Source organism: Argopecten irradians, chromosome 12, assembly GCF_041381155.1.
Source record: "Argopecten irradians isolate NY chromosome 12, Ai_NY, whole genome shotgun sequence".
Taxonomy (NCBI): Eukaryota; Metazoa; Mollusca; class Bivalvia; order Pectinida; family Pectinidae; genus Argopecten; species Argopecten irradians.
The window spans coordinates 23,753,277-23,767,447 of NC_091145.1; the positions used below are offsets into that span (position 1 = coordinate 23,753,277).

Sequence of the window (14,171 nt, forward strand, 5' to 3'; positions counted from 1 at the left end):
TTAGATCTGAGTAGTATAAACTGGATAGGGAGTTAGATCTGAGTAGATATAACTGGATATAGGGAGTTAGATCTGAGTAGTATAAACTGGATAGGGAGTTAGATCTGAGTAGTATAAACTGGATAGGGAGTTAGATCTGAGTAGTATATAACTGGATAGGGAGTTAGATCTGAGTAGTATAAACTGGATAGGGAGTTAGATCTGAGTAGTATAAACTGGATAGGGAGTTAGATCTGAGTAGTATAACTGAGTTAGATTGAGTAGTATAAACTGGATAGGGAGTTAGATCTGAGTAGTATAAACTGGATAGGGAGTTAGATCTGAGTAGTATAAACTGGATAGGGAGTTAGATCTGAGTAGTATAAACTGGATAGGGAGTTAGATCTGAGTAGTATAAACTGGATAGGGAGTTAGATCTGAGTAGTATAAACTGGATAGGGAGTTAGATCTGAGTAGTATAAACTGGATAGGGAGTTAGATCTGAGTAGTATAAACTGGATAGGGAGTTAGATCTGAGTAGTATAAACTGGATAGGGAGTTAGATCTGAGTATATAAACTGGATAGGGAGTTAGATCTGAGTAGTATAAACTGGATAGGGAGTTAGATCTGAGTAGTATAAACTGGATAGGGAGTTAGATCTGAGTAGTATAAACTGGATAGGGAGTTAGATCTGAGTAGTATAAACTGGATAGGGAGTTAGATCTGAGTAGTATAAACTGGATAGGGAGTTAGATCTGAGTAGTATAAACTGGATAGGGAGTTAGATCTGAGTAGTATAAACTGGATAGGGAGTTAGATCTGAGTAGTATAAACTGGATAGGGAGTTAGATCTGAGTAGTATAAACTGGATAGGGAGTTAGATCTGAGTAGTATAAACTGGATAGGGAGTTAGATCTGAGTAGTATAAACTGGATAGGGAGTTAGATCTGAGTAGTATAAACTGGATAGGGAGTTAGATCTGAGTAGTATAAACTGGATAGGGAGTTAGATCTGAGTAGTATAGACTGGATAGGGAGTTAGATCTGAGTAGTATAAACTGGATAGGGAGTTAGATCTGAGTAGTATAAACTGGATAGGGAGTTAGATCTGAGTAGTGAGTATATAAACTGGATAGGGAGTTAGATCTGAGTAGTATAGACTGGATAGGGAGTTAGATCTGAGTAGTATAAACTGGATAGGGAGTTAGATCTGAGTAGTATAAACTGGATAGGGAGTTAGGTCTGAGTAGTATAGACTGGATAGGGAGTTAGGTCTGAGTAGTATAAACTGGATAGGGATTTAGATCTGAGTAGTATAAACTGGATAGGGAGTTAGATCTGAGTAGTATAAACTGTATAGAGAGTTAGATCTGAGTAGTAGTATAAACTGTATAGAGAGTTAGATCTGAGTAGTATAAACTGTATAGAGAGTTAGATCTGAGTAATATAAACTGGATAGAGTTAGATTTGAGTAGTATAAACTGGATAGGGAGTTAGATCTGAGTAGTATAAACTGTATAGAGAGTTAGATCTGAGTAGTATAAACTGGATAGGGAGTTAGATCTGAGTAATATAAACTGTATAGAGAGTTAGATCTGAGTAGTATAAACTGGATAGGGAGTTAGGTCTGAGTAGTATAAACTGGATAGGGATTTAGATCTGAGTAGTATAAACTGGATAGGGAGTTAGGTCTGAGTAGTATAAACTGGATAGGGATTTAGATCTGAGTAGTATAAACTGGATAGGGAGTTAGATCTGAGTAGTATAAACTGATAGGATTAGAGAGTTATGGTCTGAGTAATATAAACTGGATAGAGTTAGATTTGAGTAGTATAAACTGGATAGGGATTTAGATCTGAGTAGTATAAACTGGATTGGGAGTTAGATCTGAGTAGTATAAATGGATAGGGAGTTAGATCTGAGTAGTATAAACTGGATAGAGTTAGATCTGAGTAGTATAAACTGGATAGGGAGTTAGATCTGAGTAGTATAAACTGGATAGGGAGTTAGATCTGAGTAGTACAAATGGATAGGGAGTTAGATCTGAGTAGTATAAACTGGATAGAGAGTTAGATCTGAGTAGTATAGACTGGATAGGGAGTTAGATCTGAGTAGTATAAACTGGATAGGGAGTTAGGTCTGAGTAGTATAAACTGGATAGGGAGTTAGATCTGAGTAGTATAAAGTGGATAGGGAGTTAGATCTGAGTAGTATAAACTGGATAGGGAGTTAGATCTGAGTAGTATAAACTGGATAGGGAGTTAGATCTGAGTAGTATAAACTGGATAGGGAGTTAGATCTGAGTAGTATAAAGTGGATAGGGAGTTAGATCTGAGTAGTATAAACTGGATAGGGAGTTAGATCTGAGTAGTACAAACTGGATAGGGAGTTAGATCTGAGTAGTATAAACTGGATAGAGAGTTAGATCTGAGTAGTATAAACTGGATAGGGAGTTAGATCTGAGTAGTATAAACTGGATAGGGAGTTAGATCTGAGTAGTATAAACTGGATAGGGAGTTAGATCTGAGTAGTATAAACTGGATAGGGAGTTAGATCTGAGTAGTATAAACTGGATAGGGAGTTAGATTGGACACATTTATGAACAGAACAGAGATTTTTATATCAACATCTGTCATAGTATCTGCCAGAACAGTCACTCACTACTATATATTGACACTGGTGACAGTTCTATTATTTCAGACGTACTTTGTCCTGGAATATGCTAGTTCAAGCCTAAAAATCACTGATATTAATTGATAAATTATCCAGGACTTAAAAAATCTCTGATATTAAGTGGGTTAATTATCCAGGACTTAAAAAATCTCTGATATTAAGTGGGTTACTATTTACATCCTATATTTACTTCCTACAAATGTTGGAATCTTAATCCAGGGAGCTAGAGAACATCCCAGAGAAGTGTACTCCAGGGAAATACATGCTTTATAATGTATCTGTCTGGAATTGGCTGTGCTTGATTTACAGCTGAATACATTGACTAAGGATGTCTGCCCACTGAACTGTAAATTATTACTTATAGTAGAGAATTAATTCTCCGCAATACCTCTGCTGGCTCGACTTTACTGCTGACTGGTAAAAGAGCTAAGTAATTGTATGAACTCAGCTATGTTGATATTCACGAATGCCAATTTATGCTTTTGTTTAATAGTAATTTGATATAACAATAAAGGTTTCTGATACTAAACCCAATATAAAATATGTGAAATAAAAAAGAGGGCTTGGTATTCACAAAATTAAACCAGGAATTAATTAACATTTGTCATACCCCTGTGAGATACATTTATTCACAAATTAAAAAAGGAAGAAAATAGATAAATTAAAGTATGAGTCATATTGTACTAGATTATCAAATGTATTTGAAAGAAGATTAAATGGAGGGAGGGAGAAATATTTGCTGAGCAATATTTGAAAGGTTAAAATTTTGCAAAGCAGGAGTTTACAATTAGATGGTTATAAAGGGAAGAGAGCTCAATGTCTAGTATATAGGCTTGATGAAGGAATGAGGTATGAGGACACATCAGTTTGTAGTAAAGATTGAGTTAGCCTTAAATCAGGGGCTTTTGACTGATTGATTGATTGATTGATTGTTAATTAAACTTTAAGCCTTATGGCTTGTACATGTACATGTATAAAACATGGCACACAATAAGGAGAAAGGGGTGCAGGGGCTTATAATTGTATAACTGTACCTGGGATAAAATGATAAATGGATTAAATGGGAAAAAGCACCAGACAGAGTCTTTTATTTGTGCCCTGGAAGGGAGGGAGAATAGTCATGCTAGAGCTTACTGTATGGTGATGCATGGGGGCCTATTGTCTAATAGGGGCTTTGATTATCACTGCTTGGTAAGAAAAAGGGTTTAGCAGGCTCTTTTGATTGTAAATTTGTGGCGATGGCTTATTGTCCAGTATGAGTTTAGGACTGGTCGTTTATGGTACATGAGAAATAATATGACATCTTACTACTAATATGTTAGTGTCCTCACATCATATACAAGGTATAGTGATTAAATTAAAGTGTGAAATGAAATGTTATTGGTTGACTTCCAAAGAAATCTAAACTGATGGAAATGTGTATCAATAGAACACTTGTATCAGATGAGTAAAAAAAACAAATAAGAAGAATGGTTTTCCAGTACTATAGGTTACTGGTCTTGATTGTTAGGATCTGGTCTTTTGTTTGAGGAGAAATCCTACCCATATGTTATGTTATGGCAGGATTATCAAAGACCAGCGGATATGTATGCAGTGATTAGGTATGTGCTCAGTCCACCAGTCTCACCAGCCTGATATATACCTACAAAGGCCTTCCTCAAGCCTCTGATCCCACTTCCCTGTTTATAACTGAAATTTGGAGATGAAATAAAAAACAACTGTGCTTTCACATATAAAGAACTGTTGTTTGGCCCTGATAGGCTGTCGGGAGTGGAGGTTTTAGGCTGGGTTAGAAGATTTGTGTATATCTCAATCACTTTGTTATCTCTAACTCCACAAGAGTTCCTCCCTCAGCCTACAATTGCCTCTGTGAACTTTCTGTTACTATTGATGACTTTGGCAAATTTACATGTGCATTAAAAAGATTCTAAGTTGTAAACCAGACAGGCGTTGGACAAAGGGAGATAACTTTGTTAAGGAATATGCACCAGGTCATACACACAAAAATTTAAACTAAAGATCCTGGTTATTTGTCTTAAGTATCAACATTTTCTAATTTAAGACAAATTGTAATTCAGTCATTAGTAATTAATCCATTATCTTGACTAAATGTCTTAATTTAGATCCTGATGAGATTGTAAGCCATGTTATTCGCTGACAGGAGGTACGCCTCGCTCTGTAACAGTCCGTGTACACATACAGCAGCTGCTAGCGCTCAAAGTATCTCAAAGGATCGGAATTATCATATTGAAATATTCAATTTACTTTAAGGACATGTTAATACTGTATATATATATATATCAGTAATAAATGCAGCTCGTCATTATTACGAGCTCTGTAACATAATGTAACATGAGTCGGTGATAAACATAGGTATGTTGGGGTTTCTCTGATGTGCCTGTTGTGATGCAGACAGAAGTTTGTGTATACATATTGTTTGTCGTGATATATGTGTGGATTGTGGTTTATTTTGTCGGTAAGAATGAGAATATTCCACTTCCTTGTTCCCCACGCTTTTATTGACCTCAGACACATGTACAAACTCCTACCCAGACACAATGTTCTCAAAAAAAAATCAGGACTCTTTGTGTCAAAACGTTTTCCATCACTCATTTGTGTTCTTTTACACCAGTGAATTCAATACAGGGCAAAAAGGTGTATTAATTTGTGTCGACTTTGTAAATTTTAATTCTGAATCTTGTTTGATGTTGTAACAATCAATGGCTATTTGTGTTTGTCATGATGATTTTAGATGATGTTTACATTAGGTTTAGGGTTGATCATGGTACGGTAGTGTTGTTGTATTGCCTGCCTGTGGTATTCTAGCAGTTTAATTCAGACCAAAGAAATAACAGCATAGCAAGCTTCTATAAAAATATGTATATAAACAGTATAACAGTACTAATCTCATACTAATGTGTCAAATAAAAGTGTCTGTTTCTGTGTGGATCTGTACAAAACCATGAATATAAGTCATATATTAGGACAAGAGAGGGACATTAATATTGAATTGATCATCGACTAGTGCCAGAACTGTCAAAGGGGAGGAGATGATTGTAGTCGGTGCTATATAGAAGTTGTTGTAATGTAAACATACATGGAAATGTACTACTGGCTCATATAGAGTGGTCTTGTTTCAGTCCAGCTGGCATTTCTACACAGCATTGTAAATCAGTTTCACTGTATACTACAGGGGATATTATTTAGTGAAAAAGTCTAACTAACAAGGCAGATAATTTCAGTGAAAAGTCTTATTCACAAAGGAGATAATTCAATGGAGTGTAAAAAATCTTACTCACAATGGAGGCAATTTATTTGGGAAAAAATTATCTACAAGGGAAAAAATTCAATAAATGAAGTATTGTTCTCAAGGGAGATAATTCAGTGAATAAGTTTTATTCACACAGGAGATAATTTCAATGATCAAAATTCTTTTAGGTTTTGACTATTGATATTTGTTTTTCAGTGGCATCCTTATAAATATGTGTAAATCATGGAATCAAACCATCTCACTTAATAGCCTCTTTGCCTCCTGACATTCTCTGGCTGATGTTTCACCATTACAGTAATTTTTGAATGTGCCAAATGATGTCTGTGATTGGTGTTTAATTGGGAGGAGGGGAATCACTGACGTCTGTCTGACAGTCGTAACACCTCCAGAGTGTCGACAGGTCAGGTGTTACAGCATTTCATGTCTTAATCTCCAGACATTTGTCAATTTAAAAATGAAATTAGGTTTCCTCACAGAATTGGCAGTGACATTGACAGTGTTGTGAGGTCTGGAGAATTACACAGCTATGTAACAGCCCATCATCTAATACTTACCGCTGGCTCAGGCATATTTTTTATAAAACATGCTGCCAAGTTTGTGTTACCTGGAATGTCACTGTATAACATGACACCGGGAGGGAGCTCCAGTAATATCTAGGAACAAAGACTATTGTTCATTGGATCTCTTCATTTAACACGCTTTATACCTCCATCTCTACCTATACATTTAACACGCATTAAAATCAATCTAATTCCATTTATCTATAAGGCAGTAAAGAGATTTGCATTTTTGTTTCGTTTTAAAATCATTACTTTTTATGCAATCTTTGTGTTAAGCCATCATTTGAGTTATGTAAATCCTGCGGAGCTTTTCCGGCAGACTGACGGACACGTAATGCTACTCTAAAGTGGTTGTAAAAACGTTGAGCCACTTCCTGTCGCCATCACCATTGTCAGTGGAGATATCCTGACAGATTTACTGGAATAGCTTAGCCCCAATACATATGAACTAGTATTATCTGGAATCAATAATTGGCCATAGTTGTTTGAAGGATTCAATTATGGCTGTCAGTAGAGATATGATCTAGCCAATATGTTCCATTGATCTGTAGTACCATCTGTCCTACTGGCCCTAAAGGTAGATCACTCTAATAAAACATATATTGATTCTCTCCATCACCATCGTCACAGCTTATTAAGGACACATGTGGCATCTGGTGCAATGGAGAGAGGTATTTGGTCATTTAATTTAAATATGTGCATGCAATCTATAATGGAATATTGTACAAGAGAGGTAACTCCAAAACTTCACAAGACAAGGCAAGGGAGATTACTCCAAGACAAAATATGTTATTTTCTTTAAAGGAGTCTGACAAGGGAGGTAAATCCAACAAGATAATGTTATTGTCTTAAAATGTGGTCAGGAAAGGGAGCTCACTCTAGAAAGAATTAGACAAGGGAGGTCACTGACAAGTTTCTCCTTTTTTATCAGCTGACCTAATTCAATCTATTACATTTGGCAACATTCCAGTTGAAATATTCAAATGTGTTCTTAAAAATGAGAAACACAATTTGACAACTTGATGATGCAAAACTGCATGATGTTGAAAATGTTAAAGTGCAATCCATGGCCACCTGATATAATAAATACCTTACACTACAGATGTGTTGATTAGGCTGCTAGTCACCAGATAATGTGTCAATGTTTAATAGGTCCACATTTATAAGAGAGAAGATACTGTCTCATCCACAAACACATTTCATAGGGGTCTCCTTGACAGTGTTAGGAGACAGCCTACACACCCATTTCTAACAGGTGTAGGAAGCTGAGGCAGAAAGGACAGTCTCGCTGACACCTGTAGAACAATGGTATTGTAACTTAAGGACATTGTCTGACACCAAAAATTTCCATCAGTCAGTCTGTACAGATACACACAAATCCAGTTATGTCTAAAGCTACTTGAGAAAATGTAATTATAATGTCCTTAGTAAATGGGTCAAAATCATTACAACCAAATAGTGTTTTATGTACTAGTGATTTAATTCTACAAAAAAACTTATAGATTTCAAGAATCTAAGAAATGGTTTATGTATATATTGTTAAATAGTCTATTTTCGTTGTTTTAGAGATGTTGAATATATAATTAATCCACATATTATACATCATACAGGTGACTTCCAATACTCTTATTCACATTTATACTGCAGCCTCCTACACTACAGGTGAACACATGCATGTCCATAACAGGTAGCTAGTAGTCCATATAGTCACCAGGTTACTGGAGTGCAGTATAGGTACAAATTGTTCACTTTATCGTGTTAATTGTCTCTGCACTTTTAGGTTAGGTGATTACTGTAATTAATGGGAAATACTCAGAAGTGTATTATACATGCAAGTTCCATACTTTCTTAATAAAACGATATACACTTTATATACCATATCAGCCTTTAATGCTGATGACTTGTGCACTAATGTGTGGTGCAATTTCAATATATATATCAAATATCACATTAATCGACTTACGCTGGTGATTAATTGATTACCTGAGTGGGTTGATATTGTAAAACCTAGACTATTAATATGCTGTACTACCAATTGGTGCATAACAATGCAATGGAGTAGAAAAAGGAGGGAAATCCTGTAGCTTATGAACCATACAAAATATGTAACTTTAACGTATAGAGATAAGATCAAACTTTTTTTCTTTTCACAATCAAGGGGTGAAATATGAATTGACAACTTTGGGTTGTTTTTTGTAGTTGATAGTATTAGGATTACATGTAGATGCTGGTGTACCTGATGTACTGGATAGTAAGGTGTGTCAGACTTTACCTATAGCACCAGTTTAATGTGAAGTTGACTGAACACATGTTGGTCCTGTGTATATATACTGGCACATGTCAATGGTGTGGATTTACATAAGACGAATGTACAGGCATATTTAGCTGTTTTAAGTAGACTTGACTGGGGAGAAACAAGGAGTTTAATACTGTGAAATGATCGGAGGAAGTTAGTGAGTTTTGTGCCATACGACTGACAAGAGGTTGGGAGATTTTATTTCTAATGTGTACAGATTGTCAAGTGAGAAGGAAATATGTCAGAGTGAGCTCACATCCTGAGTTTGGCCTTCATATACTCTATACACTGCCATGTGGGCTGATCGTAACAGTTACAAGGGTGAATACAACAACCCCAAAATTATCTACCCTGGTCAATACTCAAAATCGTGATGTCATTGGGCCGTAGGAGGATGTCCAAATCGGTCCGACGACGGCTGTCCTTTGTTTGGGTAAGACAAATATTCAGATAAATTATTGTCAAAAGCTGATTGTGGTGAGACGATTATCTCAAAATCATCTTGACCCACAGGAAGATGGTGTCACTCGTAGGAAGTACTGGTTTGGAGGCTTTCTATGAATGGAATTTCAAAATTTTCAAAAATTAATTAAAAGACTGAGACTTAGTGGTGATTGGGATATAATGAGCTGTTCCTCCTGTGTTTGTCGGAGATCCGATATATATAGACCAAACTGGTAGACACATTAGCCAGGAATGTTAATATGTGGTCGATTCAGAGACTTTTAAATGGATATTTTCACAACTTTACTCTGAGTTTCCAATAAACAGGCAGGTGTAATACTGCTTCAATGAGAAATTGTTTTTACAACTAAAATATCAATTAGCAAGCGATCATGTATGTACATACAAATATTAGGAGTTTAACATTTTAACGAGTTATAATTGCATGGAAGTCAGTACTTTTAGAGGTAAAGCCAGGGTTGACATTCTGAAACATTGAAGTTATTTCAGTACTTCAGAAGAATCCTAACAGATGAAAGATAATTATGATCTTAATTGTTTAGTTAAGTCTTATGGAATTACCAGTGTTACATAATTGTCGAGGTATGTTATCGTTCCGACTGTAGTTTGTTGTTCACGACTGTATCTCTAATACACAATATCGGATTATAATTCAATGGCTTATGTCTGCCGTTACTCCAGTCTTAGTGTAAAGTTAAGTCAAGAATGTTATTAAAAACATTACCTGTATTTTAGCCTCTAGGTTAAGCCTGTTTTGATAATGTACTGGCTGATCATTTCGTCAGACTGAGGTATTTAGGGAGTGCAGAATAAACAGATTCGCTGTAAGGGTATGTCTGTGGTTAAAACACATTCATAATCTAAATTCAAGTTGTCACTGTCAGCAAATTACGTAGTAGAGGACATGTGTCATCCTATTATTCTATGTAATGTTGTATATGTCTATAATACGAAAACAATACCCCATCACAATGTGGAGCTGTGGCTGTTTACTTATCAAAAATTAGGACAAAATGACAGTAGTTTTATTGATGGTCAAATTTTCCAAAATAAACTCCAGGAAAAAATTGTGAGTTTGAACTATCCAAGTTATAACCAGTAAAATCAGTTTTAAAATTGACCTTAGCTGCTATAGGCAATGTAAGGCAGAAAATCCATAGGCAGTTTGAGAATTGACCCTAGCTGCCATAAGCAATGTAAGGCAGAAAATCTATAGAAAAAGCAGATATATTTTGCTGATTTACCTGAAAGATGAATTCCTCATCATCATGCTTTTAATTTGTGAATTTATAATTTTGAAATTACATTAGCAGAAGCCACCCATATGTGCATGTGTACTTTTACCTTCATAATTTGACGCGTGCGAACTGTCCGAAATAGGTTTATTATTAAATGTCAGTGTTCGACATATGTCAGTGTTTGAACTATTACTATAGCTAAAAATTTACTGTTTTTCCTGAAAAAATTATGTGTTAGAACTATCCATGAGTTCAAATTAACCAGAGATTTACCATAAATAGAATACAACTTTTCATTTAAATTTTTCAAAAAGCATATCAGGGCAGTCTTTCATCATATTGATTTACTTAAACAAGTAAAATGGATTCCAGTATTATCACATCATGAGTTTAGAAATGTTGATCCCTAATTATTTATGAGATGATCCTAATGTTATGTTGGGTCCACAATTAGGTTCCGTTTGATTAATTTGTTATTGATTGTTTCTGAAAACAAGAATGTTTGATAGAGTGATTGGCTGTCACAGATAATTAATATGTCGAGGCATGTTGTCAGAAATGAAATTTTAACATGGTTGTTGATGAACTCTATGGATTGGTCTGAAGATGAGGATGAATTCTATATAATGGCACAGTCCTCATTTGTTAAGTATTGCCTGATAATGATTTTGTTCTATTAAAGTACGCCATTATATCTTGGTCTGAACATAAGTATCCTGTAAGTTTATATATAGCTAGAGCATCAGTAGTCCACTTGCTCCCTCCCCTTCCCCAAGAAATTACATATCCTGTAAGAGTTCTTCATCTACATCGGATCCTTCTTCCCCTTCCTCCCTTGTTGGGAAATAAAAACACTGCAATGCATCATGTATCCTGATGAATTAATGGTATGCATGTTGCTTATCAATTAATTTTTACTGCCATATGACACGGAGAGAACCTTGTGGACTGATAAATATGTATTAGATATCTATTGATGTTCAATACCAAGTTGTCCTTTAACACAGGAAGAAATCTACAGACTTGATTCTCAAGGCTAGATTGTGACATAATGAAACCTTTCATGTCAATAGATCCATGTGGTTATTGCTTCAGTGTTATGAAGACAAGTGTCCAGAAATGATGAGACAGAGGATATTGATGAGATCCATCCTGTTGTATGAAGATCTCTGATCCAGATTCGATATCTTCAAACAACACCTACCTTTGATCATTGTTTAAGGCTTTTGATAAAAAGTCATGACTGTTAGAAATATACTAAAGTTGCTTCATTATGACTTTGCTGTTTCAGGATTAAATGTCTCCATTTTCTATCACATGTTTTCCACTTTAATTAAAACAAGAGTGGGAATTATTGGCTCCTGTGATAATTTTTTAGTTATTGAGATGAGAGGTATTAATTTCAAAGGATTATCAATGAAGTTTTTAATTCCTCTATTAACAGAACCACAGTGCCAGCCAACAAGAGCAAATAATAGCTATATACAAATGTAGTTACCAGTAATGTATGGGAAAGATGACTTTAATTAGCTGTTATAGTATTAAAGATCTGTCTGATCCGCCACAATAAATGATTTTAATGAGTAACACAACAATGGAGAGAGCTGCTTTAATTTCTCCACCAGTGTTTATATGTTGAGGAGGAAAGGACCAGTTTAATTTTAAACAAGACTTGTGTTAGAAAAAACAACTAGCCTAGTGAGACCATTGGTGTACATATGTATAATGAGGAAGGTCAGAAAATTACAGGAAGGGAGGCCTTCATAAAATGATTGGTGTCGCTGAGGTCATGGGGATGAGTAAGGGATGAACGAGGGTCATTGTGTCAATTCGTGATGTAGCACATGTATTGTTCATTGATTTGAAAGGTTTAGGATGTGATCAAGTCATATTTTATATCTGACATGCAAATTAACAGCATTCCTGATGAATGGAATGCGATTAATTCTTATTTGACATGCAAATTCATAACATTCCCGATGAGCAGGTTGAAACAAGATGAGAAGAGATTTGTGTCAATGATCCATGCATTTAATGAAGGGAATGAAGTTGAATGTTGAGTCTTGGGACCTAACACCCATTCCTTTCCGCTCATGCAGTGTTTAATTACAATGTATCCTATCATCAGTCCTCCGTCCTGTGACGAAAACGACTTCACAATCTGATTACCATGGTTTTATAGCGTAATTTACTAATATCTTTTAGAGGTTATAATGTGTAATAATTATAGACTATCGCAACAGAAATACAAATCTTGACAGCCTTTACTAGGTTCTGGTTCTGAGCTGATTAATTCATGATTAACAACATGTGCATTTACATGTGCATCGTTAGGAACAGGGCGGGCACCTGTGGGCGAGACATGGTCTCTTGTTTCTGTTTGAGCATGTTTTGGCATCTCAAGTAGGCTTTGTAGTGATGCCTCAGCCATCAGCATGACCTTGACCTCCGTGGTGATATCATAGTTCATACTGCTTAGGTGTTAAGGAAGGAAAATTGTGTGATATTTCTGAAATTAAAAGCGATTTTAAATTTCATTATTATGAACAATTTTAGATAAAACTTTAACTTCCTCCCATAATATTTTCCAGCACAAGATAAAATGCTGGGCTTGGTAGATATGAAAAATTAGAGTTGAATGAAATCCTTGATAGAATTTGTAATTGTGATATAGATTTGTATGAGGTATATTGTTAGCATTACAGCAGAATAAATGAGGTACGATGACAGAGGATTTTATATCACTTGAGAGAAGAGATAGACAAAGTGAGGAGGAGCTAATGTATGAAAGAAAGCTTGAGAGGGGAGATAATTACTAAGCCTGTCTGTCAGCTAGGGAGTAGGGAGGGGAGGTAATTATTATGCCAGGCTGTCATACACTCTCTACTTATATCTAGATAGCTAGGGAGGGGGAGGTAATTATGTTCCTGTCTGTCATACAGTTGCACTTTACCTCCTTAGCTTCTTCTGGTATTTCTGAGCTTGGCACTTATTCCACTTCCTTTGTTCAACCATCATTAAAAAAGAGTTGCAAACACAGGCTGTGTTCCAATGTTCAGTCATCATTAAAAGAATAGGATAACAATCACAGGCTGTGTTTCAGTGACCTTGAGCTGCCTGTGACCTTCATTGTCACAGTACATCAGGTGTTATAATTGAAAATTTAACACAAGAATTGCATCTCATTTTTTTTTTATCCTGAAAAAAATCTTAAGTGTTTCTGTTTGTTATGTGAATGTGGATGTAATTATACATGTGTGAGATGGAACAAACTTGTCACTATCCCAGGCCAAGTCACACTAATGGAATACATTTAATTAACTCTCGGTTCTAACAGACTGCATCAACTACTCCACAACGTCTGAAACTGTTGCATAATCAAGAATGTTTTCTTAATTTCTGAATGTATAAAGCAATCTTTGGTTAATCCCGAGGAATCTCTGTACTGTCATCAATTGCCTCTGTCAGAGACTCTATTCTGGATTTTACAACCACTCCTGATGGTGTAGACAGTGACTTGTATATGTGGGCTGGTCCTTTGTGGCCAGTATATTGAACTGTATGTGGATGAGCAGTTTGTCTCGATGGAGTGTTTAGGTGGATTCTTACACCAGGTAGGAAATAGATTATCCATACCCTTAACAGCCTTGTAATGGTTCCCACAGGAAACTAAGTGCTTGGCTCGGTAA

General features: G+C 35.7%; 1 protein-coding gene across 8 annotated transcripts in view; it reads left to right on the forward strand.

Annotated features, from left to right (window-relative positions):
• LOC138336353 (FERM domain-containing protein 4A-like) overlaps positions 1-14,171 on the forward strand; it is a 114,783-nt gene that overhangs the window by 29,349 nt on the left and 71,263 nt on the right. Inside the window, exon 1 of one of the 8 annotated variants that reach the window (XM_069285801.1) lies at positions 8,791-9,212. The exons of 6 other annotated variants lie outside the window; for them this stretch is intronic. In XM_069285801.1, coding sequence (XP_069141902.1) covers positions 9,153-9,212 — 60 coding nt within the window. In that variant the 5' untranslated portion in view covers positions 8,791-9,152. Of the gene's footprint in view, positions 1-8,790; positions 9,213-14,051; positions 14,097-14,171 lie in introns of those variants that run through there. One more of the 8 variants, XM_069285802.1, reaches the window with a different exon arrangement.